This window comes from Ostrinia furnacalis, unplaced genomic scaffold (genome assembly GCF_004193835.3).
Source record: "Ostrinia furnacalis isolate ACB-3 unplaced genomic scaffold, ASM419383v2 OfSCF7580, whole genome shotgun sequence".
NCBI classification, from domain to species: domain Eukaryota; kingdom Metazoa; phylum Arthropoda; class Insecta; order Lepidoptera; family Crambidae; genus Ostrinia; species Ostrinia furnacalis.
Genome location: NW_021137819.1, coordinates 231,827 through 249,874, shown reverse-complemented (window position 1 = coordinate 249,874; position 18,048 = coordinate 231,827). Strand labels below are relative to the sequence as shown.

General features: G+C 35.4%; 1 protein-coding gene across 1 annotated transcript in view; it reads left to right on the top strand.

Moving 5' to 3' along the window:
• NGR-A33 (neuropeptide receptor A33) overlaps positions 1 to 18,048 on the top strand; it is a 67,090-nt gene that overhangs the window by 24,220 nt on the left and 24,822 nt on the right. The window contains exons 5-7 of the mRNA XM_028321789.1: positions 2,584 to 2,718; positions 6,172 to 6,249; positions 6,962 to 7,109. Coding sequence (XP_028177590.1) covers positions 2,584 to 2,718; positions 6,172 to 6,249; positions 6,962 to 7,109 — 361 coding nt within the window. The remainder of the gene's footprint in view (positions 1 to 2,583; positions 2,719 to 6,171; positions 6,250 to 6,961; positions 7,110 to 18,048) is intronic.

Below are 18,048 nucleotides of genomic sequence, written 5' to 3'. Positions count from 1 at the left end.
TTTGCAGTGTCCTACAAAAACCGAACCGTTCGAATTTAGAATTCGAATTTTAAATTCACCCTCCTTTCTGTACTGGATCCCGTAAAACTGGATTGCCATGGGTCATGCCCCATTACGTCCTGCATTAAACTCTACGCGAGTCTGAACGCGCCCTCGTGTTATGAATTGACGTCCCGAATGCCATTTACAACTACGTCCGGATATAGACTCCAACTCCATGGCGTACAAATTAACAGCCAGCAAAGGGCGAAAGTAATTAAACTTTTCAAAGGGACCCAAATTACTCCAATATGAAATATTTATTTATAAAAAGATAATATTCCCATCATGTTGAACGAGTTTTCCGCGTTCCTGTGCTTAGATTCATCATCATCATCATCATCATGTCAGCCATAGGACGTCCAGTGCTGAACATAGGCCTCCCCTAATGCTTTCCACGTTGATCGATTGGTAGCGGCCTGCGTCCAGCGCTTCCCTGCTACCTTTACGATGTCGTCGGTCCACCTTGTAGGTTAGATAGATGCTTAGATTGTCAGTCTTAAATTTAAAATAAAGAAATAGAGAATGCTTAGATGAAATAAAAAAAAACATGTATTGGGACTCTATAGGTATAGAGTCCCAAGTCACTTCGTCGATTAACCTATAGCGCTTACCTAAGTCAGTGACTGAGGTATAGGAGCGGCACACCAGTGATGACAATGACGTATTATGACGTAACAGAGCATACAAATCTGAAGGAGATCCGTCGCAAAAACACCCTGCCGTGCCGCCATACATTTTTCCTAATAAATAAATAATGTAATTATTTTCTACTTTTTAGTGCACGTTTTTTGGAGTCAGTTTTAATTTTTTTGTTATAATTAATCGTAAATTGGAAGTAATTAACACACTCAACTACTACCAAATTATCACTATCCAAATATAAGTTAGCAGTCACAAAGGGCTGTTGTAAATCAACTAGTGACTCACGATGAATGAAAATAGGGTTAGGCGATTATAGAATGAATAATTAAATAGCCTATTAGTGTATGACATTTCCTATTTCACGGTAGTAAATTGAATTACCCAAATCAATATACGTTTTTTTGTCGGCCGTTTGGTGTAGTGGTTCGAAACGGACTACTATTCCGGAGGTAGCGGGTTCGATTCCCGCACAGTACAAACATTTGTGTGCATGAACATATTATTTGTTTGTATTGGACTGGGTGTTTTCTATGTATAATAAGTATGTATTTACAAAAAAAAGTATATAAGTATGTTAATATTCGTTGTCTAGTACAAGCTTTGCTTAGTTTGGGACTAGAAGCGCAGTGTAAAATGTCCAAGGATATTTTTTTATTTATTATTATTATTATGTACTTTTGAGGAAGAAAATACTTTCTTTTGTTGTGATTTAAGAAGTACCCTTTTTGTTAAAAATATTTGGCCGATCTCCAATATTTTGAACACTGAAAAGGAATGAAGCTTTTGCAATAACAAACAAATAGACAAAACAAAGATTTATATCCCGCTAAAAAGTGGTCGTACATGAAATATGAGACTTTTATTTTTGGCTTTACATTCACGTTTTTATGGTCGAAGTTCAGGTAAATTGTCCATGAAATTCGTTGGACGTACACATTTTTATTTTACAGTAACAATAAAGTCTGAAAATAGATTGACATTTTTATCTGAAAGTGATGAAAGTTGGGCTAGACATTTTGTTTTGCTTCCAACTGCTAGTCTAACTTTTACAACAGCAATGTTGCTGTTTAGAAAATATAATTCTGTAGACAAGAATTTTTCAAATCAAAGATAGAAGTTAAAATCATTTCAAGTACTTAGGTATTTTTTTTTTACTTAGATTTACGTATTGTTACTATAATTGAACTTTGAAATATACCACTAGCTCATAAATTCATGCACAGTCGTGAAATGCAAATCACACAAACTTTTGGCCCTTGTGAGATTCAAAATCACGACCGCTGGCTTTGTGTTCCGAGGACCAATTAATCAAATGCCAAGACCAGAAGTTCGCGATAGCCATCCTTGAATTTCGATATTAAACCTAAAATTCGTATTTGATTTAGATTACCAAACAAAAAGTTTTAGGCTCAATGTGTATTAAAACTACACAGGCCGCACACAGCCGCCTCCTTGGTCGCGCGATACTGGCCAGCAAGAAAACAACATTCTTTTTTCATCGACGAATATCTGTTTTCTTTTGTTTTTTCTCGCTCTCGATTCTTGAATTTTCACGCATATTTGGTTTTGCCCCCTAAATCGAATTCAAATACTTTAATTCTACAACTACTACGAAGGACGTAACAAAAGATTTAGGCCAATCGAGCCACTGCAATGTGATTTAAGTCCTATTTTGTGAATTTAGTAAGTATAAAATAGTGTAAAAACTTGCCAAGTTGTAGTGTACTAAACTGTGTGTAGTTTCTACAAAATAGTGTAGGGTTCCAAATATTGGAAAAACTAAATAGGCAGGTGTTTTCAGTCGTTTCCAGTTCTAGATAAAGAAACTGTACCTACTCGTAGGTAAGCCTACCAAACTATTATTGTTATTAAGACCAAAATAAATTGTTTTTTATCCAGGTACGTGGCGATAGTGAAGCCGCTACAGCACCGGCTGAGCAGACGCGTGGCCCGTGCAGCGCTGTTCACAGTCTGGTGCGCCAGCGCACTACTCGCGTTACCCAGCTTGCTGTACTCAGACACGTACAAAAAACAGTAAGTTATAGAACCAATTACCTCATTTGAAACTTTCTCGTTCCATTTTAACTAAAATAGTAAGACTGACACAAGCTGCTTGTGACCACGGCTGCAGCATAGCAGCCGAAATGTAACTCATTAATAAACGTCGCGTTAAGACCCATGTCTTACTATTTTAATATACTTCATCATCATCATCATGTCATTAATTGTAGTCTCCACTGCAGCAAGACGTCCCTCTCTAATTTATCAAAAGCAAATGAAGGGTTTGGCCTTACTTATCTTCCCACACTGACCAGCAATTATTGTAAACCACCTTGTGTGCTTTTAACGGCCATGCTACTGCTCTACGGCCTCTTATGTTAAGGCTGAGTTGCACCACCTAACTTTAACCGTAACTATAACGATAACCAATAACGAGCGAACGCGATGGAGGACTGTTGTGGACGCCCTCTCTATCTAGGCGACATAGGACCTTAAGTCAAGTAAGTCATAACGATAACTGGTGTTTTTGTATGGAGTTTGACAGATTTTTGACGTTTGATAAAGTTAAAAAAGATGGTGCAATCCAGCCTTAGTTTGCAAGAATGTGGTCTCGACTCGGATTCGGACAGATATGATGAGCTTAGTGCCAGTGAATATTCTTTGCCTTTCCGATAACATAATTCATAGGAGTAGGTATCTGGTATAACCAATAAAGTCATGATTACCTTTTTTAATAATAAAAAGAGTACTTTTTCAATAAGTTACAACGCAATCACATAAAATTAGAATAACTTGATAATACTATTGAACTTTTGAAACAATAAAACGATTGCTTTCAGTTAATTAATCGATTTTCAATTTAACTTCCGAGCCCTTTAAAATTGTTCCGGCCACACCGGCATTGAAAACCACATCTACTCGTTTTATGAGTTATAATTTAATCGATAATTTAAATTTACTTTCTAGTGGATAATTGAAAAACGATTTCATATGAATTTTCATTATAACTAAGTAAGTTTTAGTCGGTATTTTTGTGTAATTTTAATTTCGGTATTTGGGTGAATTTCAACAAGTGCATATTTTTGCCTAATTTTGGTGGAAATTGTTATTTGTGTATTTTTATTCTTTAATTATAGATCAAATTTATTGGAAACTTATACTGTTTCTAAAATGATTAAGACATTAAATTTTGTCCAGTAGTTTTTTAGATTTTCCTTACACCAAAATTAAGAGAACACCAAAATTTATATTAAAGCACCAAAATTAGAAAATATGCTGTCAGTCGGTCATATCTTAGTGCCAAGCTCAAGAAATGGTTTTAAATTTACCAGCACCGACTCCAAAAATATTAATCATGGTATATTGTCCTAATAAATAAATAACGACGTACTTATTTTCTACTTTTAAGTGATTGTTGGCGTCGGTTTTAATTTTTTTGTTAAAATTATTTTTTTTCATGCTTTTTAGTTGATTAGTCCTTGTTATTGTCACTGAAGAGGGACAGTACCTATGTTTAATGTGATTAAGACTATAATTTTCCATTTTGTAATGGAAAATTATAGTCTTAATCACAATCCAAGTGTAAATAATCTTCCTAGCAAAATACAGGCTCCCTACTTTAAATATCGGCAACTAAAAAGTATCAATGTATCATGTGTCAATGTATGTATCAACAAATGAGTATTGAGTATCATCTAACTCCTAACTTATGTTGTTTGACCTTTCATCATCAGCTCATCTTAAATACCTGAAATAATACAACTGTATGTACATACCTACCTAAAATATTTAAAGAATTATCCTCCAACTCCTAAGCGTTAAGGAGTTTTACCTTCCATCATCACCTCATCAACATTAGATGATGACTACTTGAATAACTTTAGAAAACGTATTGCATTCCTACAAAATTTGAGGTTTACTCTCGATTTCCCTAGGATCCCATCATCAGATCCTGACTTGGTGACAATGGGACCACCACATAAGTGTACCCTATAGAACAAAAAAAGAATTTTGAAAATCGGTTCACAATTGACGGAGTTAAGTCGGTTAAAAATGCTTTGGTGCACCACCAAAAACACCAAAATTGACTCACCAAAATTAGATTCTCGTTGAAAAAGCTAAATTACATGAAATCTGTTTTAAATATAACAATAACATTTTAACACATGGTATGAAAACAGTTCCTTTACAATATACGAGGAATTCAACTAAAATGAATAGCTTAGAAATCTTATACAAAAAGACACCAAAATTGCAGAATTGTTGTCCGTTTAAAAAAAAACGACACATTTACGTTTTTGGCGGGAAGACGCAGAGGTCTTGCACCCGTCTGCCGTCACTGCTCGCGGGGGCGGTACTAAACCTAACGAATGATGGGAGTGTTTAAATCCTGTTTGATCTTTAAAGAAACTGACGAGCTATTTCATTATTGACACCAAAATCATAAATTTTTCGCGGACAAAACTTAAGGACGTGACTTAATCACAGTTATTTGGGAAACTTGCTTAATTTGGTAATCTTAGATAATAGATAGATTGTATAATCCAAAAATATACTTTTTCCCTAAGTTCTGTTTTGATTTTCAGCTAAAAAAATACATATTGTAAGAAATTAAGGATGTGGACACTGCACCAAAATTAGAAACGCTTAGTTCAATTATTTTTTGTCGAATTTGTAAAAGAAAGTACTCATTAATAATGTTGTCCTCAAAATGGAACCTGTGCATACTTTCGTGTAAAAAAAAATCAAAGTTCTATGTCATAAAAAACATATGATTTTCAGCTACGCCGCTCAAAAAATGTGTTTGGGAAATTGACCCATTTGCAAAATTTCTTTAAAGCGATTGATAGAAATATTAATGAGTAGGAATATGATAAGTTATCCAATAATTTTATAATACAACTTTTCTATTACCGAAAGTAACATTATTATCACTTTAGTATAAGGTGTTAATGAAACATTAAAAAACTGCCTTGCGAAATAACACGACCAAGAGTTAACCAATTACAAAAACAGCATGACTCAAGTTTTGTTTTAATAAGACAGATCAAACGCTAATCTCATTAGTCTTGACATTTATAAAAAGTCCAAAGAAAGTAATCAAGCCGGTCATTATATCGGGTGACTGACAATTTGTATAAAAGTATTTATTTTTTCTTGGAAGGTTGTTAGAAGTTTTAATTTAATTGCTTCGGCGCCTCACAACCGAAAGTTGAGTGACATCACGGCGAAATTACGATAGCGTCAGTGCAAGCAATGTTAAGGCGCTTGACAGCGAGATTGTTATCAAACATCAGATTACGTTCCTGCCAGTTTGCATAGCTTATGTCATTTATTTATGTCACTCCAACTTAATAAAAAAATATAAAAAGACAAAAGAGAACGCTGGCCAGTACCGACTTACTCATCGAAAACCAGAGAAAAAAGATTTGCTAACAAACGGCTAGTTCGAATTTAATTTTTTTAAGATGCTTTATTTGTTCAAAGGTACATTAATGGGGAACGAGAAATATGCTTCATCAAGTGGCCTGACGGAAGCTATCCTACATCAAGAGCTGACTACATGTAAGTATGACTCTCTACCATGTATAGTTTAAACCCAATTTTTGAACCCACAATAGATTACAACTACGCTCAAAAATATATTAGATTCAGACACAAACATAGATTCAACCCTCAGTGGTGTAATTTTCAGTGAGCCCACATTTAGTTCAACAAAAATATTTTGAACGTGTAATAAATATTAAGGAAGTAACTTGTTCCGCGATCATGAATAGGTACCATAAATATGCACATAATGAACAGTTTGTTTGATGTTTTCAGAACTACGATAAAATGTGCTCGTACCTACATGATATTGTGTTACTCGAAGCAGTAACTTTGGGTTTACTTACAAGGAAGATTTTAAGATTATCGTATTTCTTATTATTTTTTCTAAGTAAGTAGCTTTTCTTGTAACGTTACAACAAAATAATTTTGTCGATATGGAGTTACTTATGGTATTTATTTGTATAATCGTAATCTTAATCTTATTTATTTATTTAAAACAAATTTGATACAAAAGCTTCAAGTAACAGCTCTTCTGAAGGCTTAAAATTTTTTTTCGGGCACAAATGTAACAAAGTTATTTTCATTCGAAAAAATAATCTCATTCAACTTGGTTCAGCGTGGTTTCTAGCCGCAACGTCCACCTTAGCTCTCAAATAATCCCAAACGAAATTAAAACCGCACGGCACTCACACAGCAACATGCCCGTAACATGTTAACCCGTTCGCAGCTACAATCTCGTGTTCCTGGCGGTGACGTACGTGGCCCCGATGGCGGTGATGGTGTGGGCTTACGCGCGGATGAGCGCGGCGCTGCGCGGAAGGGCCATTGGGGAGTGCACACACCATCAAATGCAGGTCGTCCGGGCTAAAAGAAAGGTCAGTGTAATGCTTGCTTAATAAACAACCTTCGTAGTTTGCCATTTTTGAGGATTATTATTACTGACAGGATCGCTACCATGTACCTTAATTTTTAGTTTCCGATATTTCGGCACAGTTGGAATCCCGTCAGTAATAATAATTATGTTAGTGACCATGAAAGTTTAAAACAATATATTTTTGAGGACTGTTCCAAACTAAAGAAGAAGCTGAACTTATTGGTGGCCAGTTTAAAACTGTTATTTTTTTTGGAATGGGACTGTTTACATGAGAAGATAGAGTTTTGTTAGAAAAATATTTTAAAATGTTAATCTGGAAATGGATGAAAATTCAACCCTGAAATGAAGATAACTTAAATATCTTCAAGCGGAAAAATATTACGTAGTAAGATAAGGGCTATTGGGGAGAGCACACACCATCAAATGCAGGTCGTTCGGGCTACACGAAAGGTCAGTGGACTAGTTTATAAACAACCTTCGCAGTTTTGCATTTCTAAGGCGTGTAAACTTTGAAACTGTGGAAGAAGCTGCACTTAACTAGGACACAAGGATAGTAACCCGTTTTAAAACGGATATTTCTTATATCTTGGACTACTACTTACGTAAGAAGATAAGTGTTGTTTAAAATTAATAGATTTTTAAATAACTAAGGCTGGGTTGCACCATCTTATTTGAACTTTGACAAACGTCAAAAATCTGTCAAACTCCATACAAAAGACATCGGTTATCGTCATAGTTACTGTTAAAGTTGGGTGGTGCAACTTAGCCTTAAACTTTCAAAATTACTGTATTCTCTCGTAGCAAATTTTAAACCGCACTAATTACTTACAGACCGACGTAACTAATTAATTAACATTTAATTACTAATAAGGTCACGTTTTACTAGTGTTCGATATTAACTAAAATTAGTAACATAGTGACAAATTAATGTAGTCCAAACATCACATACATTTACATAACGTGTTTACTTATTGTTTGTTATTTGAAGTTGTACGAAATACCTTATTTTTATTACGAAAATTGGGCCCCTGATGGCGTAAATTACATATTAGACTGATAAAAATACTATGTAAATATATCTCCATTCTTGGGACCTTTAGCGCCACAAAGGATCATTCTAACGAAAAAATACACATGTCAATAAACTTCCTTTTTTGTGCCTTTGTTCCAATTTGTTTCTATCCGAGAGACTCTTATTGTCTAGGGATGTTTATTTCTCTCTAATAATGCTTAATAAAGAGACTAAACAGGTCCTTAGATCTGAAATCTTCATAAGCTACAGAAATATTTAAATTGAAATATTTTAGGAACAATTCAAACACCACGTGTAAGTTTTTGTAATGTCACGTCTTCTCAGCTCCAACTGATATGTTGTTCCTATGTGATGGTAGAGCAAGCTATATTTGAGAAGTACCTATCTTTATAAGTGCCCATGAAAGGGCCTACATACTATAAAAGAATATGAATGTTTCAAATAGAGATAAAGTGACAGTGTTCGGTATGAGGCATACTCGTAGACTTATAGGCAAATTGCTCAGCGAGCTATGGAACTAGTTTTGCTCGGAGTCTATTGTGATCTGTTACCCGGAAAACTACATCGTAACCGATAAAGTGGGTATGTTGAAGCTGAAGTGTGAAAGTCGATAAACTATGAGTAAAGAGAGAGGGAGAGCTCTTGAGGAGGACAACCTTATTTGCTACCCGAATCCTCACCAGTTGAATGACAGCTGCTTTTTTGCTGCATGAGTATCATCTACAGCTCATTTGATGTAGGTACATCTACAGCACATAAAATATCTATCTTGTGGAAGAAGTCGCAGAAGTAGCAAAAATAATAAATAATATGTAGGTAAGATGCGAAAAGTTATGACTACTCGTACTGCTATTATTTAATGACTAGTTCTCTGATGTCACAAAGATAAAATTAATTAACAGCCAAAAATATTTGAATATTTTAAAACTTACTCACCTTTTAAGAGCGTTTACGCCGTTTGGCGCAAAAACAGTACTTTTTCAACTCGTTACAATCATTAACCAGTAATACTACAAATATGTTATAGGCATAAATAGTTAGGCAATTTTGTCGTCTAAATAGTTAATTGAGAAAATATTGCGATTAGTTTAGTGTTTAAGAATTCTATCAAGATAAGTCCACACAGGTTTTGTAAATTTCCACTTTGGCGTCAGTTTACAAGCTGAAATTTTTATAAAAATACTGTGAAAACGATTTAACAAACATTTATANTTTCAGCTTTTGCTAGAGAACGCATGAAGCGTACAGGTACGGAATGAACCCGCTCGCTTTCGGAAACAATATCTACATTAGTATAAAATATATACCGAGACAAATAATCTTATGGTATAGTGTGCTTACTTTCTGTGCAAGTGTTCTTTCACAGAAAGAAGCAGTGGAAAGGGGGAGCGAGAGGCCTCAGCCGACACTCTGGTTATCCGCCGCCGACACCCTGGGCGCAAGAGGACAGCTTATGGTCTCCAACTGTCCCTTCCTAACAGTCCTCGGTCACTAAACATGGAGGTGTCTGGTAGCGGCTAAGGACGAATGCTACAGGCAACACCCAAAGGCGATGTCCCGTGTTCCCTCATATCACTCATATGGATCATGGCAGAAACAGTCAGGTTTTTAGTGGATGTAGGGGCTACCCACCTTTTGGTAGGAAGAACCCCACATAACCCACTAGCTGCCCCCGCAGCTGGTGGGTATGAAATGTTATGCATTATCCGGATAAAAAAAGAATAGTAAACAGGAAAAGTTTCTTTTGAATAGAACCGATTTGAAAAAATCTCTCACCATTAAAATTCAAATTTTTTTCTGCTGAACATAGGCTGTATAAAATATTCTCAAAATAGTAAAAAACCTTTGATAATTTACTATTTGATAAAGAATTTACGTTTTAAATTATTGATTAGGACTAATGTATACCATTATTTATAATTATGGAGTCGGTGTTGGAAGATTTTATAGTTTCCTTGAGCTGTCACTTTACAGCCTGGCACACTTTTACGATGGTGGATCAAAGTATTTTGGTTTGACTATAGAGCGTGAGAACACGCACACAGTCATAATTATTTTAGTGTGAATAAAAATAGCATCGAAATTACCTAAACTTGACATGCCACGCTAGACGTAAACGCTCTTAACCTGTATCTAATTGCTTTACCTAATTTTCGCAGAACCTCGGAATGGATACTAATTTTATATTACACACTAGCTTTCCGCCCGCGGCTTCGCCCGCGTGGAATTTTGTCTGTCACAGAAAAACAATATCGCGCGCGTATTTACTCACCGTTTAGACCTACCCTGGACTACGACAAACATTTTAAAACCAAAATCAGCTCAATCGGCCCAGCCCTTCTCGAGTTATAATCAGACTAACGAACATCAATTCATTTTTATTTATATAGATTATGTAGGTTTCCATTGTCGATGTATCTCATTAAATTACAGATGATACAAAAGTCAAGTTGGTCAAGTAGAGCGAGAAATTGACATGTAAACAACTTGGATTCCCCAAACATGCCAAAATGACTTCTACTGTGCTATTATACGGCAAGTTGCACCATCCTACTTTAACTTTGACAAACGTCAAAAATCTGTCAAACTCCATGCAAAATCACCGGTTATTGTTACGGTTAAAATAAGGTGGTGCAACTCAGCCTAAGTATATTATAATGCTATGTGGGTGAAGGCTGGCAATTAGTCTGCTAAAGTCGTGTTAATTAGTAAGAGGCCCTTCTCTAAATGGCTCTTGATATAATAATAGATAAGCGAGTTGGTGTAATGTGAGCCAGAGCCACAGGCGATCGCACCAATATCAAGAAGTGGCACTTAAACCTCTGATATACAGCCGGTGTGAAGGATGTAGTATGAGTACGGTGTGAGAAGTAAGTAATAGCATATGTATTACGAAACTCAAATTTAAGTTCATTGTCAATCTTAATTAAATTCTGTCGTTCGGTAGAACAATGTCTTTTTAACTTACTGTGTGCACTGGGCATTTAAAGAGAAAAGGACAAACTCCTCAAAGAATTAGAATCTTCTTCTATGCAACTAACGCATTTTAATTAATGAAAAAGATAGCCATATCTTTTTCAGCTATCAGCAATTGAACTCCTACGCAATTTTCTGGGACGTGCTCGACTGAGGAGCGTGTAAAGTTTCAGAAAATTTAAACAGATATCTATTCCATTTTACAGAATTACAAATACAGATTGCTTTACAGAAATAAGTTTACTTGACTGATAATATCACACGTACTTTGGTGAAATGAAAATCCCTTCTCTGTAGTAAATCAAACCGTTATATCGTTATTTACAACCACAACTGCGAGTACCATTGTGAGAGGTATACGTTTGGATAACCCCTTAAATATTTCGGGCGAAGTCCAAAAGTTAGCTCTGTCATCCTATGTTATTATTAAGGTCTAAACGGTTAAATGATTAATGGTATCAGTGACAGCGGAATGTAACCCAACTAAAGGGACGACCACTGAAATAGGTACATCGTTATTTCCTCATTCTTTTTGGCGTTATCATGAGATTTTAATGAATAAAATAAGGAAGAAGGGCCTGAAATGCTCTTCAGTTATTCTAATTTGTATGCTTTGAAAAAGGATCTCAACCATAATTAAACTGTCGGTTCACTTTTACCCATTTAGGTATATCACGTATATTGACGTAAAGAAATAGATTTTAAACAATTATCATTATTTTAAGTGAAGTTTAAGCCGTTAGAGAACCAATATTAATTGGTCAATGTTTTATAAGCCCGTGAAGAAAACTAATAAAGTTGAAATAGTGCAGCTTACCTAATAGCATAAAATTACACATTTTCAGCTTCTTTAGAACAAAATAAAGATGGAAATATAAAAAAGCAATACAAAACCTGAAAGGAAAAAGCAGCCATTTCAAGCTTTTTGTAATGGTCATTGCCAGGGAAATATTAAACACACCAAAGGCGAAAAATGTTAAAGCATCGAATGATTTTCCACTCCACGTGACAATCTCAAAAAGCTTTTTCTTGTCAAAGATTTCATCTGCGAAATACAATCCGATGACTAGAGATTTCTGCAATTTCGGCTACTGAATGGTGTTATAATGCCTTTATGTGACTGAAATATCTCATTGAAATTGAAAGCCTTTTGATTAGACAACATTTGATTACACAGCTAAGCAGTATCATTACTGACATATGACTCTCGAATCATGTCGAGACAATAATGCCTGATTGAAGGCAATTCTATATCAACGGATTAGAGTTGAAGTTGTAGACTAAAATGAAGAAGCTACTTTACTTTATCACTTGCTCACTGTGCACGTGTTCTAAAATAAAATAGATTTTCATCAATGTTTTTGTAAGATTAATGACGCCAATTTTGTGAAAAGACACATTGTGCTTGAATAGTCCTGGCTTTATTATATGGAACGCCTCGCGTCTGTATGAAATATTGTTTGAACACATTATAATTACTCTTCAATTGTAAATAAAACACATTATACTTATTTTCCCAAAATTTTTAAGTTTTTACCGCATGGCTTAATCCTTGAACTTGCCACACAAATACAAGGTACTTAAGACGAGAAAGAAAGGCAGACAGAATACTATAATTTAGTTTCGTTTTCATAATATAGATGTCCAAAAAATATCAGTGGGTTTAATTCATAGTTTCAACTCTATTAAGCAAAATTATTTTCCTCAAAAAGTTGCCGACCGTATTATCTTGCTTCATAGTTGACAAACACAACAAATTCACAGCCCGTAACAAACTTGGTATTGGAAGTTTTCTCTCGCTCCGTCATGTTTGAAGTCCATTGGACCCGGAACACCCGGAACCGCCTCATTTCCACTTCACACAACTATCTGTCGGCGAAGTTCCTCTTTATGCCAACTTTAAAACCTGTCGCCATCAAACAATAGTTCTTGAAGTCTTGCGGGTCGAATAGTCGAAAATTTGGGGAGAAATTATATAAAAGGCGGTGAGTTCACAGTTTCTTTTGTTCTTCATGCCTCAAAGATGACAATGATGTCTAGAAATAAGATAGGTAATCAGTCTGTGTATTTATCAGTTTTATTCAAAAGGTTTAAAAAATAACTCGAAGTCTTTGGTGTTTGTTTACGGTCAATCTTTGCCAGTTTACATAAAACAAATCAATTTATTGTAAGCCTAGGCGCAGACCATCGATTTTTCGTCGGCCGATAGTTTAGTCGGCATGTATGGAAGTGCGCACATTACACCGATTTGATTTGGCCGATTCTTCATACAAATTAAAATCGGGCCCAACTATCGGCCAACTAAAAATCGGTGGTCTGCGCCTAGGATAAAATAGAAAACTACTCACGCTTCTTTTCAATCGAAACTGAAGGACTTTCTTTAAATTTGGAGGTAGTTACCAAGTTCAGTCAAAATTACACCAGACATTTTCAAGGAAACAATAAGTAAAAGATCTTTTCCAAGTAGGGACTCAAGTAGGTAAGCTGTTTCAGGAAGCAGTCATTAAGATCTCCTCTGCTGATTGTTTCGGATCCACTAAGTCAGTTATTGATGGGCATTTTGAGTTGAAATCTTTTTACGCTGTTAACTTGAGTTGCCCCTTTCTTGTTTAATTTGAAGTTTTGAATAAGGGTGGGTTCCACGAAAAACGGTTGAGTTAATATCAGTTACAGAATACGTTAAATCTAAAATATAAAAGGAGAAACTGACTGACTGACTGACAGATCAACGCACAGCCTAAACGGCTAAACGCAGGCACTTGAAATTTGGAAGGGACGTATCTTAGGTACCGTAGAGGTGCACTAAGAAAGGAATTTCCGGAATTCCCACGGGAACGGGAATTAGCGGGAAAAACGGGATTCACGCGTACGAAGTCGCGGGCGGCCGCTAGTACGCTATGATTATGTACTAAATCGCCAGTTTCTATGGTTTTTTCCTTACCTTGGCTTGATAATCTTATCAGGTCTTGAGGATTATATTCTTCAGATAGCTACGGTTGGTACTCCGGCGTTTTTAGCTCATCCTCGTCTCCTTATCACATAATATGACTACACCTATCTATTATTAAAAGTTATCATCAATAACTTGGCTTCCTCGAAGAGACCTTTTAACTCAGTTTATTACATTTTTGGTGGAAAGGCAACCAAAGTTGGTAGGATTCGGCAGGAGACTAGATTCAGTAAAAGTTCTGTAGTAGCGCCTGCTAGAATACTAATGACCGTTTCCAAGGTGAAATGGTCGTTCTGTAGCAATAATTACTTCAGTAATATTTCTGTTACCTTCTTTACAAAAGTTCTTGATTTATTAAGTTTTCTTTCATTACGGTAACGAAAGAAGTAGTTATATTTAAAACTTTTAAAACACTATGCTTTTAATAATTCCCGAAAACCCGAATCCCGTACCCGTTCAAAAAGATATCAAGTAGGTATTTCAATCTAAAGAAGTTTATCAAATTCTAAATATTAAAAAACTTTACAGATAGATAATATCTGGCTTTTTAATCACTGCGTCAGTAACTTACACAATAAAATATTTTAATAAACATTAGTATAATTAAACAGCGTGCTAGAGTGTCTGAGGTTGATTAATGATACGAGAGCAAGAGAGGGAGTGAGAGACAGAACACAGCAATATGTTGCATCAAGCAGGTTTAAGTACCATATTGCCATAATTTGTCACTGTGCAAACTGAAGACGAAATTTCATTAGACATTATGCTGTCTCCTTTGTAATTTCAACTTAGTAGCTTCAGACACGTGTCTTTAGAATAATTAAATTCTGTGTTCTGTGTGAACCTGAAAACTTGCGCTCATTACCATTGATGTAATGACAACAGGACAGAACTATTTTTGTTGTATTATAAAAACGGTTGTATTGGACCATTAGGTCCAATTAGTGGTAGGGAAGTCTATAGGCATACATTTTGTTAAATGGCCATTAATTTACAGTGAATTAGCGTTCAGCGGTTAGTAAATAATTACTTAAAGTACTTTTCGGGCAATATTTACGTTTATTGTCTATACATTTAAAACTTTTGGATTGACACTTCCATACATTTTTACTGTTACAAAAATTGTACTTTGTATGAATCTAATGTTTACGTTAGTTTATGCAGTCTAATCCCAACAATTAAAAATGTTAGTAAAAACTAAAAATGTTCTTAAGGCGGCCTAAGTAACCGCCTGACCTTGTTGTTTTGCGTACAAGACTACGCTAGTCGTGGTTGCGGTTTGATTCCCGCCGGGGGAAGAATTTAGTTTGTTAAGTACTGATTGTTTACATAAGTTAGTCCCCATGAAACAAGCCATAACCCATGGAACAAACTCTGCACCAAGATGTACAACCATTTATTAAAATGTTTCGTGTAATCAGCTAAGTAATTACTTCGTTTGAGCCAAAGTGAAATTAAAATCCAATCACTCCGTATCCCCTTGAGAAACTCGAAGTGCAACCGCTCCCCAGCGGTTGGTATTCCGCATGAAGTTAAGATAAAATAAGATAACATTTCCTGATTTATCTGTAGCTAAGCTCAGTGGTCGTATAAATTTCCTTTGAATATAAAGCATGTCTTTACAATTTGCAGAACAGGAAATATTATGCAACATAAAACGTAAAGGGATTTCGTTCATCACTCACACAAGTAAGTATGTCTCAACAACATACTTGTCACGATGGGGTGACACAAATAGAAATAAATAGGATAAGCCATAAACAAACGAGTCCTTTCATAGATCACAAGATGCCCTAGATCTTCAGATTTATTTGCTCGTCTGATGCTAATCAACCATACGTGACTGTCAAGTCAATGAACGAGAAAAGCGAAAAAAAGAAAGTCTATAGTTTTTATTGCAGCGCCCATAAAGCTGCCAATAAATCATAATACGGCACCCTCCTTTTGGGTGCTTTATTATCTTGGCACTTTTATGGGTGTTTGTTTTGCAATTCTTCCCCATCGTGTTAGATGATGAATATAATTTGTTAAGGACTCCTCTTTGTTGGTACTAAATTGGCAACCACTTTTAATTCTAAGGTATGTTTTTAATCAATCAGATATTAGACTTTATCCAATAGATTATTTACGTTAATAATATGAAGTCCACTTAAAACCAAGTATTTATCCCGATTTATTTAACCGAGCCCGCACTCAAATTAACAAACAAATTATCATAACCGTTACAGTCAACAATTTGTGAAAAAATACTGCTTACGCACCGACAAAACTCTTTAAAAATACATCGCTCAGATTTTACTTTTATTAACGGGTTTAGGGTAGCATCGCACAAAAATGAAAAAATTCGTCACACATTACTTACTCTCGGTTCGGTTTGCGACTGTCAAACCCTTTTAAGGTAAAGCGAATCATACATGTTTTGGGTGACCGACAATATGCGAACCTTTTCTGTCCTCGACGAAAATTCTGTAAACTTCTAGTGGGTACAGTCGACAGCAGATGAGTCTCATTTTTGTTGCAAAATGATCCCAAATTATAACTGAATAAGAAGCCACATGTTTAACTTGATGTGATGTCGTCCATACATTCTCGTTTTTGTAAGCAGCAAAAAGATCTTTATCCTTAATGCGATAAGAGCACAGACAATAGATGCAGCTTAGCAAAAACTGGAAGAAAATCCCGGTAAGAGGTATCTTAAATCACCAAGCGCTTCCTCGTTCTGTATCCCTACGACTGTAAAAAAAGAAGATTCCTAACGTGTCTATTCCTAGGGAACAAATGGCGAGAGCAGTAACATGCAAACTTGCATTCAATATGCGCAGTTTTTTTTATTACATTGGTTGTACAAAAACCGTATAAGTATTTTCGTAAAAAAAACGTCAGTTCCATAAAATTATCTCGTTTAAAATAGAGTCCACTTACAAATTGATAGATTTCATAGGCAACCTAAAAATCTATAGTGTTTTTTTAGAATATTGAATTTTATATTGAAGTTAGGTACTAAAGCTAGATATAAAATGTCGTTTAAGTGATGATGTACTTAATGATACAACACATTTAAAGCCTAACTACTCAAATTCTGGTCATAAATAAATAAACAATCAAAGAGCATAATATCCTATTTGAATACGGTTTTACAAAACTGTAAAGGCGAGCAAATCTCTAAAACGGCACTGGTACTACGGATCACACTCGTAAATAATCTCAAAGCCGGTTAACCCTTGACATCCAATCTCCGGGTTCAATTAACGATGGATAAAAGGAGACTAAGGTATGGGACCCATTCGTGGTGCGGTCGCATGATTGCTTTCCAATACCGTAACAATGTCATTGAGCAGGCAAGGGAACTCGTATGGTAATAGTGACTATAATATCAATGACGTACCTACATAATGGCTATCAGTGTAATGCTAGTTAGTATTGAATAATAGACAAGTTAAAAGTGCGTGTAATGTATTACAAAATACACTTTAAAATTTTATAAAGAGTAGAAGATTTCGAAAAATACTTAACAGGTTTTCAAAATTCTGAAGTCATTATTAAAAAATATTGTTCAAAATAAAACCCACATCAAAAATTTGACGGGTTCTTTTCGCTCAGAAGTCTTGAAGTCGGTATTAGGTAATCTTATATCCCCTTCTAAGCAAGACGACCAACAAATGAAGAATGTTCACTAATTTTGTTTTTTAGCTTTCTGTATTCTCTGTTAAAAATAAAAAATACACGTGAAAGAATTATTTCGATACGTCAATTAGTTTCCAAGATATTGAATTTTAAAAGTGCGGGCGGCGGCCGGCCCGCCATTTTATGCGCGTGACGTCATATTACAACGACTGGCTCATATTTGTATGGGTGGAATCTTGCAAACTGAATTAAGACCCACTTCCAGGCAACCGATTAAGCTGAAATTTCGCAAACACATGTGATTTGGATGACTATGCAATATTATGATGACATGGAGCTGATCTGATGATGGACCTG